General features: G+C 42.3%; 1 protein-coding gene across 7 annotated transcripts in view; it reads left to right on the top strand.

Moving 5' to 3' along the window:
- The window catches only part of BLTP3B (bridge-like lipid transfer protein family member 3B), an 80,725-nt gene that overhangs the window by 25,152 nt on the left and 35,415 nt on the right, over nt 1-20,158 (top strand). For all 7 annotated transcript variants that reach the window (XR_012656135.1, XR_012656134.1, XM_032788563.2 and 4 more), the window contains 3 exons: nt 6,315-6,477; nt 7,855-7,893; nt 14,461-14,552. Coding sequence is in view for 5 of the 7 variants with exons in the window: in XM_032788563.2 (XP_032644454.1) it covers nt 6,315-6,477; nt 7,855-7,893; nt 14,461-14,552 (294 nt within the window). In the remaining 2 variants the exon portion in view is untranslated. The remainder of the gene's footprint in view (nt 1-6,314; nt 6,478-7,854; nt 7,894-14,460; nt 14,553-20,158) is intronic.

The following is a 20,158-nucleotide window of genomic DNA, read 5'->3' as shown; positions in this document are numbered from 1 at the left end:
AGAGATTCAAATTCTGGAGTGACTCGAGGCACATTCCTCCAACATTCTTTCCATTGTCATTTGTGCTAGATTACATCCTAGAACTAAAAAAGTCAGGATTATTTCTGAACTCCATAAAGGTGTACCTTGTAGCTGGCATGACCTTCCATCATAAAATAGAGGGTTATTCTGTTTTTGCTCATCCCACAACAAGAAGTTTTCCCAAAGGTCTAGGTAGCCTTTTCTCAAAATCAGCTGCCTCGCATTGGGAGGGGATCTCAACTTTATCCTCAGGTATATTACAAGACCTCCCTTTGAACTCATGGCCACCTGCTCCCTTCTGCACTGCATTTCTAGCAGCTATGACTTCTTCTAAAAGAGTGGAAGAGATAAGGGCTCTAATGGTGTACCACCCTTTTACAGTGTTTTAAAAGACAAGGTCACACTATGACCACCCCCCATATTCCTAACAAAAATATCTTTGGACTTCCTCATAAACCAATTAATTCACCTCCCAGTTATCTTTCCGAAGTCATGAGACAAAAGAGATGCAACATTTCACGCACTTGATGTCAGTAGAGCATTAGCCTTTTATTCAGATAGGGCTAAGCCCTTCAGGAAATCTCCCAGACAATTTCTCTCCATTGCAGACAGATCTAAGGGATCCTCAGTCTCCAAAGAGACTCAAGAAATGCAGCTCAGTATCCATCTAACCACTATTGGTCTCACAGGGATATTAGAGGAATTTTCAACATTCTTCTAGAACATGAACTCACCCCACGAGATTCCTTGTCACTTACAGAGCCTTACATAGCCTTTCTCCAAAATGTTCCAGACACAGAAATATGTAGAACCACAACCTGGACATTTGCTCATACATTTGCTGAACATTATGCAGTTACTCACAATTGAGTATCCGATACCATATTTGTGTGTCTTATCCTCAATTCTTAACTTGACTCTGAAGCCCCACCCTTTCATTAGGGTTACTGCTTCAGAGTCGTGTAGTGTGGAGCATCTATAGGGACACTACTTGAAAAAGAGGAGAAGGTTACTCGCTCTGTGCAGTAACTGTGGTTCTTCGAGGTGTGTTCCCCGTTGGTGCTCCACTACTCGCCCTCCTCTCCTCTGCTTCCAAGTTCATTCCAATGAGCTTTGTGGCAGAAAAGGAACTGTGAGTGGTTTGCCCGTTTCATGCCCTGCACGTGGGTTATATAGCGCTGTAATGGGATGTGCAAGCCGAACGGACACTGCTACCTAAAATCTCTGTGCTGAGACACAGGGGATGCAAGCAGGCCTAGAGTGGAGCACCCATAGGGACACATCTCAAAGAACCAGAGTTACTGCACAGGGTGAGTAAGCTTCTCTTCATAACCTTGAAAATAATTGTGGTCACCTTTTACAGTAGCTCCAGATTTTGTTTCTTAATGATAGTTATTAAGTAACTAAGAAATAAAATTATAATTGAACCAGAAGCAATTTGTCTAGGTTTATCTACATTTCTAAAAAAATGAAGTTGCCAGGTAATCAAAAACTTGACATATTCAGAAAAGAAATCTCTTTAAACAGTCTTTAAGGAATGAACAATCTCTCTTTAAAAAAAGAAAAAACAAAACACATCTCTCTAACTAAATGGGTTTCAGTTGGAGCACTGGGGACATTCCAGAAGACTAGAAAAAACTAATGTGCCAATTTTTAAAAAGTATAAATGGGACGACCTGTGTAATTAGAGGCCTGTCAGCCTGATATCTATCCCAGGCAAGATAATGGAATGGCTGATATGGGACTCAGTTAATAAAGAATTAAAGGAAGATAACGTAATTAATGCAAATCAACATGGGTTTATAGAAAATGAATACTGTCAAACTAACTTGAGATTTTTTGGGGGTTAAGATTACAGGTTTAGTTGATAAAGGTATTAACATTGATATAATATACAGACACATCTATAAGGCATTTGACTTGGTAACACGAGATATTTTGATTAAAAAATTAGAATTATATAAAATGAACATCACACATTAAATGGAATAAAACCTAGCTAACTGATAGGTCTCAAAATGTAATTGCAAATCTGGAATCATCATCAAGGTGTGTTTCCAGTGGGGTCCCACAGGGATTGGTTCTTGGTCCTACACTGTTTAACACTTTTATCAGTGACCTGGAAGACAACATAAAATCATTGGTAATAAAGTTTGAAAATTACACAAAAATGGGGGAGTGGAAAATAACAGAGGACAAGTCACTGCTACAAAGCAATCTGGATTGCTTGATAAACTGGGCACAAGGAAACTGTGTTTCTGTATGGCTAAATGTAAAAGTATATATCTAGGAACAAAGGATGTAGGCCATACTTATGGGCTAGAGAACCCTCACAAGAAGCAGTGACTATGAAAAAGGTTTGAGGGTCATGGTGGATAATCAGCTGAACATGAACTCCCACGGTGATGCTATGGCAAAAGGAGCTAATAAAATCCTGGGATGCATAAACAAGGGAATCTTGAGTAGAAATACAGAGGTTATCTTATCCCTGCATTTGGCACTGGTGTGACTGCTTCCGGAATACTATGTTCAATTCTGGTGTCCACAATTCAAGAAAGATGTTGATGAACTAGAGGGGTGGAGGAGTTCAGAGAAGAGCCATGAGAATGATTAAATAATAGAAAATATGCCTAATAGTATATTCAAGGAGCTTGATCTGTTTAGCTTTACAAAGAGAAGGTTCAGGAGTGACTTGATTACGATCTGTAAGTCTGTACTTGTGGAACAAATGTTCAACAATGAGCTCTTCAATCTAGCAGAGAAAGGTGTAACTTGATCCAATGGCCGGAAGTTGAAGCTAGACCAATTCAGACCAGAAATAAGGTGTACATTTTTAATAGTGAGAGTAATTAACCACTGGAATAATATAGCAAATATCATGCTGGATTCTCCATTGCTGACAATGTTTAAATCAAGATTGGCTGTTTTTCTAAAAGATGTACTCTAGCAATTATTTTGGGGAAATTCTATAGAAGGTCAGATAGATTATCACAATGGTCCCCTCTGGCCTTGGAATCAGTGAATCTAAAATGGTTTCTTGCATTCTTCTTAGTCTTGAAAATAAAAAGTTGTGCTTAAACTGGTAGGCAGTGGTGGAATTCTGTGTGGTTATGATGTCTGGTTGAGTGACATGACTGGTTCATGGCCCTATGCTGTTTAACACTTTTATCAATGTCCTGGAAGACAACTTAAAATCATCAGTAATAAAGTTTGCAAATTACACAAAAATAGGAGTGTGGAAAATTAACAAAGAGAACAAGGATTCCTCAAGGAATCAATTCTGAAGCACTTTGAGGAAAGGGAAGTGATCAGGAACAGTCAGCATGAATTCACCAAGGGCAAGTCATGCCTGACTAACCTAATTGCCTTCTATGAGGAGACAACTGGCTCTGTGGATGAGGGGAAAGCAGTGGACGTGTTGTTCCTTGACTTTAGCAAAGCTTTTGATACGATCTCCCACACTATTCTTGCTGGCAAGTTAAAGAAATATGGGCTGGATGAATGGACTATAATGTGGATAGAAAGCTGGCTAGATCATCAGGCTCAATGGGTAGCGATCAATGACTCTGTCTAGTTGGCAAGCGGAGTGCCCCAAGGGTCGGTCCTGGGGCCGGCTTTGTTCAGTATCTTCATTAATGATCTAGAGAACGGTGTGGACTGCACCGTCAGCAAGTTTTCAGATGACACTAAACTGGGAGGAGTGGTAGATACACTGGTGGGTAAGGATAGGATACAGAGGGACCTAGGCAAATTAGAGGATTGGTCCAAAAGAAATCTGATGAGGTTCAACAAGGAGAAGTGCAGAGTCCTGCACTGAGGATGGAAGAATCCCATGCACTGCTACAGACTAGGGACCGAATGGCTAGGCAGCAGATCTGTAGAAAAGGACCTAGGGCTTACACTGGATGAGAAGCTGGATATTAGTCAACAGTGTGTGCTTGTTGCCAAGAAGGCTAACAGCATTTTGGGCTGTATAAGTAGGGGCATTGCCAGCAGATCAAGGGACGTGACCATTCCCCTCTATTCGGCATTGGTGAGGCCTCATCTGGAATACTGTGTCCAGTTTTGGGCCCACACTACAAGAAGGATGTGGAAAAATTGGAAAGAGTCCAGTGGAGGGCAACAAAATGATTAGGGGGCTGGAGCACATGACCTGTGAGGTGAGGCTGAAAGAACTGGGATTGTTTATTCTGCAGAAGAGAAGAATAGGGGTGGGATTGATAGCTGCTTTCAACTACCTGAAAGGGGTTCCAAAGAGGGATGGATCTAGACTGTTCTCAGTGGTACCCGATGACAGAACAAGGAGTAACTGGCTCAGGTTGCAGAGGGGAGGTTTAGGTTGGATATTAGGAAAAACTTTTTCACAAGGAGGAGGTGAAGCGCTGGAATGGGTTACCTAGGGAAGTAGTGGAATCCCCTTCATTAGAGGTTTTAAGGTCAGGCCTGACAAAGCCCTGTCTGGGATGATTTAGTTGGGAATTGGTCCTGCTTTGAGCAAGGGGTTGGACTAGATGACCTTTTGAGGTCCCTTCCAACCCTGATATTCTAAGATATCTCATGTCCTTAACAGGACACTTAAACTGTTGAATGTGTGTTGGGCATTTTGGTTTTTGTTAAGCAGGGTAGTGTGCTTACAAATTTTGATACCTCCAGAACATGATGTAACAGTCAAACTGGGAAAGTGACTGTCAGGTATTTTCAACAGTAATTGGAGATTGGTGGGGAAAAAAGCATGAAAAATAAAAACAAAAGCCTAGCTTAACTAGAAACCTGACAGTTTTCTTTGGAACCAGGCTCTCTCAGTTCAGAGAAAACATATGAGCTGTAACTGGCATGGACATGGCAGCAAAGTGGTGATTCCTAGAATGTTTTCCCCATCCTTCTGGCAAAGACCGACAAGTGGCAATCTGCTACTGAAAGGACCCAGAACATATTCAGTGGACGTGGTGATGTACTATCTGAAGCTGTAAAATGAGAGTCCAGGTTGTGAATCGAAAACAAACTTAGATGGCAGAAAGTTAGGTACTCAGGCCCTGATCCAGCAAAGCGGATAAAACGTGCTACGTGTGATATAACAACTTAGGCCACGTCTAGATTACGCGCCATATCGGCGCGTTAAAATCGATTGCTTGGGGATCGATATATCCCATCTAATCTAGACGGGATATAGTGATCCCTGAGCGCGCTTATATCGATTCCGGAACTCCACCAACCCAACGGAGTTCCGGAATCAACATGGCGAGCCGCGGACATCGATCCCGCGCGGTGAGGACGGGTGAGTAAATCGATTTTAGATATTCGACTTCAGCTACGTTATTCACGTAGCTGAAATTGCGTATCTAAAATCGATTTTACCCCGTAGTGTAGACCAGCCCTTAGGTAGATAGGTAAGTTTCGCCAAGCATCCCTTGGCTTTGCTATACATCACTAGGCTGTGCGCTGATTGGCACAATCACATGGACTGTTACGCTGATTTAAGTAAATTATTGTGCCTTTTAATAAAATAGTAATATGTACAGTATGTGTGTCATCTTTAAGATTTCTCAGTTTTAAAAATATATAGAAGACTTTGCAGTGTAGTTGGATCATGACACTTCAAAGTATACTCTGACAAAAAAGCACTTATGGTAGGATTTATAATCCTCTCTTTGAATTTCTACATTGTAAATACACTAGAATGCTATGCAACAAAACAGTTTCTACCATATGTTTTTAATACATTCTGAAATTAAACAATAATGAATATTTTAAGTATAATGTATACAAGATTTTTGTCAAGCTTAAAGTGCAAATAAAGTTAGAAAAGTGACTTTAGAGTAAAAAGGTTTTATTTTTACAAAGATCTGCCACCTGAGTTTATTCATAGTCATATCTGTTTATTTAAGGAAAAAATACATTTTCACTAGTTTTTCTCCTGTTAGCCCTACAGCGCCAAAATGGTTCAAAGGAGAATGAGCTGGATTCTGTTCTGGCTCATACAACGTCAAAAGAATTGTTAGCTAAATTCTAAGTGCAGAATCTTTATTCCTGATGACAAACAAACCAGAAAGAGCACATCTTAATTGTTGAGTCCATTTGTTTACTTGTAAATGAGCAGATTTGATACGGAAGTCCTTAAGGGACAAATAACAGTGAAACCCCCGGGCCATTTTTACCATGTCACTTTTAAGGTCAAACTGTACTTTGAAATCTGTTCTTTTCAGATTATTTCTGTGCTGATTATGAGCTATGGCATGGATAGCTAATTGCTTTATGTGACATTAACTTAAGCTTTAATGCATATTCTCTTTTAGGTTCACCAAAAACCTGTCACCTGACAAGATCAATCTGAGCACGTTAAAGGGGGAAGGTCAGTTGACCAATTTAGAGTTGGATGAAGAGGTGCTTCAGAACATGCTGGATCTTCCAACATGGCTTGCTATAAACAAGGTTTTTTGTAATAAAGCAGCTATTAGGGTGAGCATTGTATTATGTTGAAACAGTAATTAAGAAAGACTTCCTCACTTTTTCGTCTTTTCTGCATTCTTAAAACTTATTTTCAAGAAGTCTGAAAATTGCTAATTCTGAATTTCATAATGTTAAAAATTTGTTGTAGATGTTTAACAGTTTCATAAAAAGAAGATGGAGGCATTAGATAGTAGAAAATTTTCTTAATTGTTATCCCTTGTACGACTATGACCGAAGCAATGAAAATGAACAGTGATTTAATTTATTTTTTCTTTATCCTAGTGGAATTTTCCTCATATGCACTTTGAAATGGAGCAAGGGATTTTATATTTTTGCAGAGAAAGCTACTGGAGTTTCCTTTGGCTATGACATACCATCTGCTTTAATTATTCTTTGTTCTTTTGTATGTTACAGTAGAACCTCAGTTACGAACACTTCGGGAATGGATGTTGTTCATAATTCTGAAATGTTTGTAACTCTGAACAAAATGTTATGGTTGTTCTTTCGAGTCTCTGAACGTTGACTTAATACAGCTTAGAAACTTTGCTATGCAGAAGAAAAATGCTGGTTTTAACCATCTTAATTTAAATGAAACGAGCACAACCAGTTTGTCAAATTTTTTAAAAACTTTTCTTTATATTTTAGTAGTTTATTTTTAACACAGTGCTGTGCTGTATAGTATTTGCTTTTTTTTGCATACTTCTGGTTTCCAATAAGGTTTGTGATTGACCAGTCAGTTTGTAACTCTTGTATTTGTAACTCTGATGTCCTACTGTACTTTTTCTGCTACTTTCTTTCATATGGTATCGCTTCCCCCCCCCGCGCCCCCTTCCCATCCCTCAGAGGCCATATATTATGGTGACATACTCTGGCTGAAAACTGGACATAAATCTCTGGAGCCAGGGGACAGTGCTCCTTCAGTCTCTCTTGCTAGGAAGTGTTGTGATACACAACCCTACTACTGTCCTCTTTCCCAGACCATGCTAGAATGGGAATTGAGAAAGCAAGCTATCATGATTTATATCATAACATAGGAGATATGGGTTTTTGTTTTGTTTTTAAGGAAGGAATGTGAAAAACAGTTGGACTTTTCTTATGTTTGGCAACACAGAATTAAAGAGATTAATTTTTTTGGTCCTTTTTCCTTTCTGCCACCAGTAGTTCCTAAGCTACCTTTCCCTGTGGCCACATGACTTTGTGTGTTATGTGATGTATATTTCTCACATAAAATTATTCATTATTTGTACTAGCTTCGAAAGATCACATGCAAGTCCAGCAGTTCAATGACAATAATGAAAATAAAAATGACAGATATCTTGATTACTATGCATTTTCTTCAATGTATGTTTGTTTTGATTTGCTTTAGCAAAATGTTTTCTCTTTCAGATACCGTGGACAAAATTGAAAACTCATCCAATCAGTCTGGTGAGTTCTGAAATCAACTCAAAAAGTAGATATATAAGATTCCAGGAATGACATTCTGTATGTCACAGGCCAGGTCTACACGACGAGATAAAAGCGATTTTAGATACACAATTTCTGCTACGAGAATAGCGTAGCTGAAATCGAATATCTAAAATCGATTTACTCACCTGTCTTCACTGCGCGGGATCGATGTCCGCGGCTCGCCATGTCGAATCCGGAACTCCGTTCGTCTTGGTGGAGTTCCGGAATCGATCTAAGCGCGCTCAGGGATCGATATATCCCGTCTAGATGAGTAGCGATATATCGATCGCCGAGCAATCGATTGTAACGCGCCGATACGGCGCGTCATCTAGACGTACCCACACTGAAGCCTAAAATGTCTGAGTCATTGTGAAGTGATGGAAACAGCTACAATCACAATTGAGAACTTCTTTTGTTCAGCACAGCACCAGGTTGAATCATCACTGGGTTTTGTGGTCTTTTACTGTCCAATTTTCAAGTTCTCAGCCACACACCTCTCCCAGCATAACACAAATCATATACAAATAAACATGGCCACCTACAGAACAACACAACCAGCATGCACAATAACCTCAGACATCACTCTGAAGACTGGAATGTCTGTTGAGTCACTGTGAAGCGGTGGAAACAGCTACAAACATGGTTAAGAACTGCTTTTGTTTAGAATATCACCGATCATAAATTATCACTGGAATTTGTGGTCTGTTAAAATCCAGTTTCTAAGTTTTCAGCCATTTTCAGCTTTTTTTTACACGTGACTTTGCAAATAATACCTGTCATGGAGTATATGTACCCCACGCGGGCTCAGCAGTCAAAGGGTTAATAGTGGTACTGTCGGACAGTGCTAACTGGTAGCCTCACAGCAGCTGGGAGAATAAAAGGTCTGGGAAGCAGAAGGGCACGGGGGTCACGGGAGGAGTGAGCAGGCTGGAGAGAGGAACTCCTGTCAGCAAACTGCTAAAGAGCTGCCCAGAAACAACACTCCAACAAGGCATGAACAGACCAGCAGTTGAAGAGCCTGCAGAGGCCCAGGGGGTGGTAGGAAGTTGCTCAGGCCACTGTCAGAGTCTGTGAATCCCGGTCCTGCTTTTCCAGCTTGATGGCCTTGAGCTGGAACCTAGTGGAGTGGCTGGGTTCTCCCACCAACCCCCTGATGGACCTGAGATCAGAGAGGATTTTTCAGATTCTGGGGTATCCAGAATAGACTGACAGACCCAGGCCACGTCTACACTACGGGATAATATCGAATTAGCTAAAATCGGTTTTATAAAACTGATATTATAAAGTCGATTTCATGCGGCCACACAGGCCACTAGTTAATTCGCATTGTGCGTCCATAGGTCCGAGGCTAACGTCGATTTCTGAAGCATTGCATTGTGGGTAGCTTTTCACGTAGCCTATCCCATAGTTCCCGCAGTCTCCCCCGCCCCTTGGAATAAATCTGGGTTGAATCATTATTGTCGCGGGTGGTTCTGGGTAAATGTCATCAGTCATTCCTTCCTCCGGGAAAACATCAGCTGACAATCCTTTCACGCCGTTTTTCCCTGGATTGCCCTGGCAGACGGCCATAGCACGGCAACCATGGAGCCCGTTCAGCTTTTTTTTTTCCAGGCACCGTATGTGTACTGGATGCCGCAGAGAGGAGAGGCGATACTCCAGCGCTACACAGCAGCATTCACTTGCTTTTGCAATGATAGAGATGGTTACCGGGTCGTTCTGTACCGTCTGCTGCCGGAGAAAACTGGCAATGAGAATGACGATTATCTCTCCCCTCTCTGTACTGTCCGCTGCTATCATGAGTGCCCCTGGCTGAAAATCGGCGGGGGGCGCAACACAAAAGCAAAATTGGGATTGACTCACTTGGGACTGAGTCAATCCCTCCCTTATGGTTTCTAAAAATAGAGTCAGTCCTGCCTAGAATAAGGGGCAAGTGTATTAGAGGACCAGTGTATCAGAGCACAGCTGCTCCGTGTCAGTATTCACAGGGGGTGCCCCTGCAACAACCCCACCCGTTGCTTCCCTCCTCCCCCAACCTTCCTGGGCTACCATGGCAGTGTCCCCCCCCCATTTGTGTCATGAAGTTATAAAGAATGCAGGAATAAGAAACAGAGACTTGTTAGTGAGATAAAATGAGGGGAGGCAGCCTCCCGGGGCTATGACAGTCCAGGCAGTACGGAATCTTTTCTTTACACAGGAAAGGGAGGGGGCTGATGAAGCTCAGCCCCAGTTGCTATGATGAAGACAGTTACCAGCCGTTCTGTACCATCTACTGGAAGTAACTGGGAGTCATTCCCATTTTACCCAGGCCCCCAGCCAGCCTCACCTGAGGCCAGCAGGAGCACTCACGGGCTGATGGCAACGACGGATATCAGTCATATTGTACCGTCTACCACCGGGAGGGGGAGAGGACGGATACTGCTCTTCACTGCTGCAGCATCGTGTCTACCAGCAGCATTCAGTACACATAGGTGACATTGAAGAAGTCAAGAAATGATTCTTTCCCTTTTCTTTCACGTGGTGGTGGTGGGGGGAAAACTGAGGAACTATTCCTGAACCACGCCAGACACTGTGTTTGAACCTACAGACATTGGGAGCTCAGCCAAGAATGCAAATACTTTTCAGAGACTGCTGTGGACTGTGGGATAGCTGGAGTCCTCAGTACCCCCTCCATCCATGAGCGTCCATTTGAGTCTCTGGCTTCCCATTACGCTTGTCACGCAGCGCTGTGTATCCTGGAGATTTTTTTTCAAACGCTTTGGCATTTCGTGTTCTGTACGGAGCTCTGATACAACAGATTTGTCTCCCCATACAGCGATCAGATCTAGTATCTCCGTACGGTCCATGCTGGAGCTCTTTTTGGATTTGAGACTGCATCGCCACCCGTGCTGATCAGAGCTCCACGCTGGGCAAACAGGAAAAATGTAATTCAAAAGTTGGCGGGGCTTTTCTGTTTACCTGCCCGCTGCATCCGAGTTCAGATTGCTGTCCAGAGCGGTCAGTGGTGCACTGTGGGATACCGCCGGAGGCCAATAACGTCGATTTCCGTCCACACTAACCGTAATCCGATATGTTAATATCGAATTTAGCGCTACTCCTCTCTCGGGTGGAGTACAGAAATCGATTTAAAGAGCCCTTTATATCGATATAAAGGGCGTTGTAGTGTGGACAGGTACAGCGTTAAATTGATTTAACGCTCTTTAAATCGTTTTAAACGCGTAGTGTAGACCAGGCCCCACTGAGCTGAGTGAGCTGGGGCTATGCCCTAGTTGGCCTAGAGAGGCACTGTTACACTGACATACCAACTCTTAATACCTTTTCGATAGCATGGGCTTTCAGATAGTAGTTGTAAATAAGTTCCTTTTTAAAAAATGTTTTACAATTTCCCTGAGGTTATTTAGAAATAATTTAAACCTTAGCTGGTGTGTACAGTGTATCCTTTGTTTTGTCATCTCCATCTGCTGGTAATCATTCTGGCGACTGTATCCCTATCCTATAAAAGACGAGGGTCTCTAGGTTGTTGCTTGATTCCTATTAGAAAAACTGTTTTTTCTATCATTTCTAATTATTTCAGCTTTACCTGAAATATGGATTTTTGTCTCATTGCAAGTTCCTGCCACCTTCTTGTCTGACTTTATTCTCTCAGGCCCTTTCCACACTATGACTGTAACCTAGCCCTGGGACCCAGTAACAGCATGGTTGTCCCCCGACCCAGTTGCAACACAGTGAAAACATGTCCAAGGCTTTAGCCTGGTTTTTAGTTGTAGACAGAACCTAACAAAATTAGGAGATGCATAGAACTGGATTATTGCAATTTGTCAGTTCTTCATCTCTTTTCTTACAAGCCTCTCAGGAGAGGTTGGAGAAGCCAGAACTAACGTAGCTGACAGTCACTGGTGGTCATTATTCAGTTTCCATCTGAGTCTATTAATAGAGGTACTTATTCATTATTTGTATAAGTTGCCTGCAAACAGATTTAGTGAATGGGAATTGGTAGGAAAAGTTAATAATTCAATGACAGAATGTACCAGGAACTCACTGGTGGTTCTAGAAAGCAATGTATTCACCAGGATGGGACACTTCAGGCTATTGGCCGAATTCTGCCCTCAATTACATCACCACAACCGCATTATCATTGGTGCATGTGTGTAATTGAAGTTGATTGTCACTTGGCAAGGCTCCTCTCTTGCCTTCTCCCTTCAGAAACTGCACAGACTCCTGTGGTTGTGCCTTCACCGTGTCCTTTTATTTTAAGTTCCCTCCATTCTTTTCACAATGATCCCCATGCAACAGTCTATTTACAGTGTTAACCTACCTTTTAGCCGTCTCGTCAGGGCCTAAGGGAAACAGAGGTATCCCTATTTTGAGCCTCTCTGTGGCTAGGCTTGGCTAGCTCTGTTCCTCTTTCTCCCCTCTTGCACTTCCTTCTTGTGCCTCTTCTTGTCAGCCAGCCAGCCTGATTGACTGATTACGCCTTCAGCTTTTTCCAGGGGAACTAATTCATATCTAATAATCGGAGTGCAGGCTCACTTGTTTGCACCCTGCACTCCGTCACAGCAAGGCTGAGCTCAAGTAGCCTTCATTTAGTTGGCATACTCTGTATACATGATTTAGGTAGCTCGATTAGTTAGTGGTGCACTTGCCAGAACTCAGTTGTCTTTTGTTAAAAACAAAGGCTTTCAGGAAATCCATCTTTTAATATGGTGGCAAATGTTTTAAGTGCCTTTGCTCAAGATTAAATTGCCCTTTCTATTTGTACTTTTTTAAGCAAAAAGGAGGACTCTTGCACAGACTCTAAGTAGCAGTTTTCTGTTCTAAAATAAAAACGATTACCAGCCCTTTTAGTGGAGAACGGGGAGGAGGCATCAGGCATCTTTTTGAGAAAGCCCATAGTCAAGCTCTGTTTGTTTGTATTACAGTAGCCCAATCAAGTCGGGGCCCCATTGTGCTGTGTACTGTACAGGCATATAGTAAAATGCAGTTCCTGTTTCAAAGATCTTGTTACCTTATTTTAAGAAAAGGCCTAAGAGATTAGTGAAACAAACAGAAAGGGCAGGGAGGCTGAGTTAGATAATTATGTTTTTACTTCTTTCATAAAATGATTGTGTGCGCATTAGGAGTTTCTTTTGTTTTTGTAGGATTTGTTTGTTGTTCATTGAGCTAGGTGAGCAATTAGCTGTAGTTTCAGCTCACCATATCAGCTAGCAGCACACTGTAGGCATCATAGTAAATGAGTCTTAAGGCGGAATCAGGTAATAAGCTTATGAATTTTGGGGGAGGAGGGAAGGCATTCCATGTATAATGGGCAGCATGGAAGAAAAGTGCAAAGGTGTTTATGGGAGAAGTGGACAAGTGGGAGATAGAAGCTGATGTAAGTATGAAGGCAATGGCTGATTGAGATAATAGAGCCATTCGGTACAATAATGTAAAATTGTGAAGGAACCTGAAGTTAAGGGCAAGATGTTTGTATTTGTGGTGGAAATGGCGAGCAAGTGGAGAGACTTATAATGAGTGTGGTGATGTCAGAACGATGGGCCAAGAAGATAATCTTAGCAGGAAAGTTTTGAATGGATTTAAGAGGAGGCAAAGTTACAGTAGCCCAGGCCAGAGGGAAAGAGGTTGCAGGAACTGAGTTTTAAAAATAGGGATTCTCCTTAGCTGCTGTTATAAATTTAAACCATGACCGTTTTTAATATCGGAGGCAAAGAAACTGCTTCTGCATTTAGATGGTCTCTTCCTGGGAATAACCCTTTTTTTTTTTTTTTTTTTTTTTATCATTTGTTAAATTATTTGGCAAGGTGCAATTGTGCTATTTTATTATATCCTTCAATATCAATGGAGTTTGAGTGCCTCACTCATTTAGTCTCCTTTTTGAGAAGTCCAGCCTCAATAATGAAAAATAATGGCAAAGATGACTGTTAATCTTAAATATTTTATTCTCAAAAACTACCCATTATAGCAAATTTATTGACAATTCACCTCTGTCAATTTTCTTGTAGATACAAAATGTTTTAAAGATATCAACAAAACGTCTAGCGGCCACTGATACATTTCAACAATAGACCAGTTTCAAACACTTTCGAATAGAAAAACACTATAGAGAAAATTCAAAGGGCATGGAAGCTAATATTATGTGAACCTTCACACTGAAAGACTGACTGTGTAGAGAAAATCAGATGTCTTCCTCATTTTATACTCATTCAGAATTCAGCCTTTGAGAAATATACTACAGTGTGATGAATAGACTGTTTCCCTGACTAGAAGTCAAGAAGTATACAAAGTTTTTATATATGACCGCAAAAGTCTAGGAGAGTTGCAAAAAAATGATATCTGATATAAGCACTGTATAAACAAAAGTCCAAAAATGTAAACGGTTATGTGTTCTATTAAAGATTTTCTAGTAAAATGCTATGGCCAGAGAATATTTATGCAAGATTTTTACTTAATGTTCTTACTACTTTTTAATTATGAGGTATCTAAGTTATCTATTAATCTACTGCAGTAAATTGAAATTTGTACCAAATTTCTTTGTTTTTTTTTCTTTTCAAGTCCCTGGATAAAGTAATAATGGAAATGAGTACTTGTGAAGAACCACGTGCCCCGAATGGACCATCACCTATAGCAACTGCATCAGGACAGAGGTCAGTTGCAGTTTTTAAATATTGACATGCACTTGATACAAAACATTTAAAATTATCGGATCTGTTCTCGTGAACCAGTGCAGGTTGGAGGATGTATGTGCATCCGAAAGCAGGTTAGATCCATTCATCTAAAGGTAAAGTATAATAACCTTTACAAATTTAGGGTTGGGCCTGCTTGCTTGGCACCCCTAAAATCAGGCCACTTATTTAGGTGATTTAATGTAGTTTTAGATGTATAATGTTAGGCACCCAAGCTTGAAAATTTATCCTAAATATATATTGCATGTTCTAGTTCATAGGATTGTCTAATCTGTGTAATGCATTTTCGGATGGAGGAATAAATTTCAACATAAGAACAACATACTTTTGGATAGGCCCAAGGCAAAATCACTTTAATTATTTAGAAAACAGATATGCTACTTTGAAAATATTAATATTGAAAATATTAATAATAGATAACATTAAAGACCAGATTCTCAGCTGGTGTGAAAGTTCATAGTTCTGTTTTCTTCAATGACTACATCAGCTGAATCTGTCCTAAGAGATTTGATGTATAATCCAGTCTGACTAAAATATCAGATAATTGGTGGGACAGGGAGCCCCAAACTTGTGGTCTCATAATTTCTAAATCTGCCTGAAAGAGGAGATTGTAGTAGAGCTCATGGAAGTGTTCCTTGAGTCTTCATGTTAATATGGCACCATTAGAAGGTAAAATAGAGAGTAATGTTGTCGTTACTAAGCTGCCTAGGCAGTTTTATACTGAGTAGAAAATGTCTTGACTACACAAGAGGGTAGTTCAGGGTCTAATCTGAAAATGTTCTGACTGCTGAACATAATTTTAAAAGGGTCAACAGGGTGAAAGTGTTAGAAAATCAATTAAGAGCTAGAACTAGATAAATCCTGGGAGTACAATCAAATAAAGAAAAATTGAATAACAGTCTGTGAACTCAGCCTAATTGATTTTGACATTGAAGATTCAATCCATGCAAAAAAGAAGGAATGACTAGTAATGGATGTGAAGCACAGGAACTTAATTGGGACTCTTCAACATCTGTGACAGAATTGTTGCAACTACCAGAAAAAGAGACCTATGTTTTGAGAGCAACAGAATAGATTTTAAGGCCAGAAGTAACCATTAACAGCATTAGATTTTAAGGCCAAAAGGAACCATTATGATTATGATGGGTTCCCCCCAGGGTGCCACCTGGAACTAGGGTACTACTGAGCCCAAGCCTTCTGACCCATCAGCCTGGGTTCCCTTTCACACTTGTGCTGCTGTGACAAGCTGCAGATCCACTCTCGGTCCTACACTTCCATCAGCATTCCCACAGGCAGGGACATACCCAGCTGCAGTTACATGCGGGCTTTCTGACCAGCCACTGCATGAACCAACAACAGAGAGGTTACAGCCAGGATAACCACCAGCTTCCCAGGCATGCACTCCTTTCTGGAGTATAAACCCAAAATTATACCATCTTGCTCTGCACAGGGAACTGTACAGCATAAACTCACAGAGTTCATCCCTCCCTCAGTGTGGAGAGGAAATGCAGCAGCCCCTGAGCTAAGATTCCCAAGCACTTCACTCCAAACTTACTGGTTTAGGTTAAATGATAAAATAAGTTTATTTATTACTTAAGATACATTTTAAGTGATAGCAAACAGATCAAAGCGGATTACCTAGTAAATAAACAAAAATGCAAACTAAGCTTAAGATACTAGAAAGAGAGGATATGAATTAGCAAATTCTCACCCTGACTGGCGATACAAGCAGGCTGGCAGATTCTCAAGGTACAAGCTGCTCTTGCTTCGCAGCTTGGAATCCCCAGCTTTTTCATACACTGGCTAGAAGTCCCTTTAGCCTGGGTCCAGCACTTCCCCCAATTCAGTCTTTTTTTACTTAGGAGCTTCTCTGAGGTGTTCTGTTGTGGGCGAATGAAGAACAATGGATGACGCCACTTCCTGACTTACATAGCTTTAGCGTATGGCGAGAACCCTTTGTCCCAAACTCAGTTTGTGGAAAAACACTGACATCCCAAAATGGAGTCCACAGTCATGGTGCCTGGTCACATGCCCTGGCATAACTTGCTGAGTCATAACAGCCATTACTTATAGGTTGTCTGGGAGGTTTTCAGGAAGGTTAAGTTCTTCGAGGAGCCATTGTCTTTGCTGTTGGCCCATCAGCATTGTCTGGCTGCTTCTTTGTTGTACCAGAAAGACTAGTTGTGGGTGTCACCCAGAGTAAGCATGTTTGAAATACAGTTACATAGTCAGTATTCCTAATTTTAGATACAAAAATTATGCATGCATACAAATAGGATAATAAAATTCAGCAAATCATAACTTTTCCAATGACATCTCACATGACCTGTCTTGTACAAAATGCATCATAATTATACCATAATAATATCAATGTGAAGAACATGGGGTGCAGTGTCACGATGATCTACTCTGACCTCCTATATCCCACAAGCCATAAAATGTCATAATTAGGAAGAATCTGGGAAAGATAAAATAGTCCTTCATACATGAAAATGTGGAAGCCATAGTTTTGTGTCTTAGCAACTTCATATGATGCCAAGAAGGGAAACATCTCTGTTTTGGGACATACTATCTGCTTCCCATTTGCTCAGTAAATAGAATATCATTGTCAGGAATCAGGGTCTGTAGCAGAGTCAGTCTGTGGGCAACCTAATGAAAGCAACTGGGCTATAGTAGGCTGTCTAACTGGCTACACTACCTGATGGGTTGGAAAAGTCAGCAGACTGGCTCTGAAGCCCAACAGCAGCAGCAGTTCAGCAGTTCCTGCTCTTGCCTTGTTCATAGTCCTGCTTCTGCCTTGGACCCCATTCCTGGTAACCCGGTACTGATCTTTGGCTCCAATCCTGACATCTGACTTCAGCTCTGACTGCTTCTTATCCTGAGCTCCTGACTCCAGCTCTGACCATGGACTCTGATGCCTGCAGTAACCACTAGGCCCAATGCCTGTGTCAGGGTTCCTTCCCCACTCCGAACTCTGGGGTTCAGATGTGGGGAGCTGTATGAAAGACCCCTAAGCTTATTTTTACCAGCTTAGGTTAAAATTTCCCCAAGGCACAAATTCCTTCCTTAGCTTAGTATCGCTGCCACCACCAAGTGATTTAACCAAACATTAAGGGAGGGCCACTTGGAGCCCAGATATCCCCCCAAACCGCGACACCCCTTTCCTGGGGAGGCTTGAGAATAATATCCTCACCAATTGGTACAGGTGAACACAGACCCAAACCCTTGGATCTTAAGAACAATGAAAAATCAATCGGGTTCTTAAAAGAAGAATTTTAATTAATGAAAAGGTAAAAGAATCACCTCTGTACAATCAGGATGGTAAGTACTTTACAGAATAACAAAAGACTCAAAAACACAGAGGATTTCCCTTTTAGGCAAAAGTTTAAAGTCACAAAAACAGGGATAAACCTCCATCTTAGCACAGGGAAAATTCACAAGCTAAAACAAAAGGTAATCTAACGCATTTCTTTTCTGCTATTACTTACTATTTCTGCAATACTAGATGCTTAGTTCAGATATAGCTAGGGAGATGTGTTTTCCCCTGCCCTGTTTCCCGGCTGGCTCCAAGAGACACAGTCAAAAAACCTTCCCCCTACAGATTTGAAAGTATCTTCTCCCCTTATTGGTCCTTTTCGTCAGGTGTCACCCAGGTTATCTGAGCTTCTTAACTCTTTACAGGTAAAAGAGGAATTAACTCTTTACAGGGTAAAGAGGAATTTTATGCTACCCTTAGCTGTATGCTTATGACAGCCTGCTCTAAGCATTAGGCATGACCACCTACATCCTGGTTACTGACAGTTTGAGCAGCCCCAACACAGACAATAAGAGAACTAGAGCTTATACCAGGGATGGGCAAACTCTTTTTGGCCTGAGGGCCACATGTGCATATGGAAATTGTATGGCAGGCCATAATGCTCATGAAATTGGGGGTTGGGGTGTGGGAGGAGGTGAGGGCTCCGGCTAGGGGTGCGGGCTCTGTGGTGGATCCATAAATGAGAAGTTCAGTGTGCAGGAGGGGGCTCTGGGCTGGGACCAAGGAGTTTGGAGGGGGATCAAGGCTGGGGTTGGGGCTTGGGAGGGGATCGGGTGCAGGCTTTGGGTGGTGCTTACCTCAAGCAGCTCCTAGAAGCAGCGTCAGTCCCCCTCCACGGAGGTGCAGCGAGGCAGCTTTGCACGCTGCCCTGTCCTTGGGCATCGCCCCTGCAGCTCCCATTGGCCGTAGTCCCCGGCCAGTGGGAGTTGCGGGGGTGGGGCAGTGTGCCGAGCCCCTTGGCTGCACCCATGTGTAGGAGCCAGAGCGGGGACATGCCGCTGCTTCCGGGAGCTGCACGGAGTGGGGCAAGCCCCCAACTCTCGCCGACTGGAGCACCAGAGCAGGGCAAGCCCTGGACCTTGCTCCCTGGCGGGATCTCAAGGGCCACATTAAAATGTCTGAAGGGATGGATGCAGCCCTCAGGCCATAGTTTACCCACCCCTGGCTTATACAGAGTATGTGGATTCTTCAAAGGTCAGTATCTCTATGGTGGACATACTGGGAGCCCTATAGACATTGCAGGCCCAAGTTGCTGCCCTACAAGTATAGAATGCAGTCCTGCAAGCTCAAGCTATGGAGCCTTCAGCTCTTACCCCTGCTCCCCACAAGGCCAAAGTCCCCCTGCCTGACAAGTTTAAGGGTGATTGCAACAATTTTTTTGGGTTCCTAATTCACTGTCAGCTCCTATTTCTGCTATGCCCAGAGTCCTACACCACTGACCATAACTGAATGAGGTTATCAGCTTTCTTACAGGGGAGGCCCTGCTTGGGCATCTCCACTCCTGGAAAAATCAGGTCCACTTCAGGGACAATTTGAGGCTTCGTTCAAGCTGTGGCAGCAGTTTTTGATGATCCAAGTGGCAGGTTCCACATCTCTCATTGGCTGGGAACCATGGGCAATGGGAGCTGCGGGGCAGTACCTATGGGCAGAGGCAGTGCGCAGAGCTGCCTAGCTGCGGCTCCGCTTAGGAGCAGCAGGGACATGTCACTGCTTGAGGGGAGCTGCCTGAGGTGAGCGCTGTCTGGATCCGGCACCCGAGCCCCCTCCCAGAGCCCACACCCCCTTCTATGCCTCAACTCCCAGTCCTGAACCCCTTCCCACACCCAACTCCATCCCTCTTAGTTAACCAGAATGTTTTACTTACCAGCACCCCCATTCCCGCAATAAGCTGGATGATAAAGCTTTTACTGTATACCCAGGTATAATTGTGGTCCCAGTTATTTAATTGGATCTGCTTATATCAACTCCTTTAGGGTATGGCTACACTGCACCTTGGAATGGGCATCCCAGCTTGGGTTGACTGACTTGTTTGAACATAACTCACCTTAGGGTGCTAACACAAGTCAGTGGACCCGGCTTGGGAGGCTCACTCCCAGAAGCATTAGACATATCCTTAGAAAGCCGGCTCACCTTGACAGAGGATTTGCCTGCATCAATCTGGTTGCAGGGCTGGAACCTACATTAATAACCGTTATAGGTTCTATTTACTATTTAAAGCACTGTAAAAGAATAAAAAGCTGCCAACTACTTT

This window comes from Chelonoidis abingdonii, chromosome 1 (genome assembly GCF_003597395.2).
Source record: "Chelonoidis abingdonii isolate Lonesome George chromosome 1, CheloAbing_2.0, whole genome shotgun sequence".
Lineage (NCBI taxonomy): Eukaryota > Metazoa > Chordata > Testudines > Testudinidae > Chelonoidis > Chelonoidis abingdonii.
This window is presented reverse-complemented; position numbering and strand designations above follow the sequence as displayed.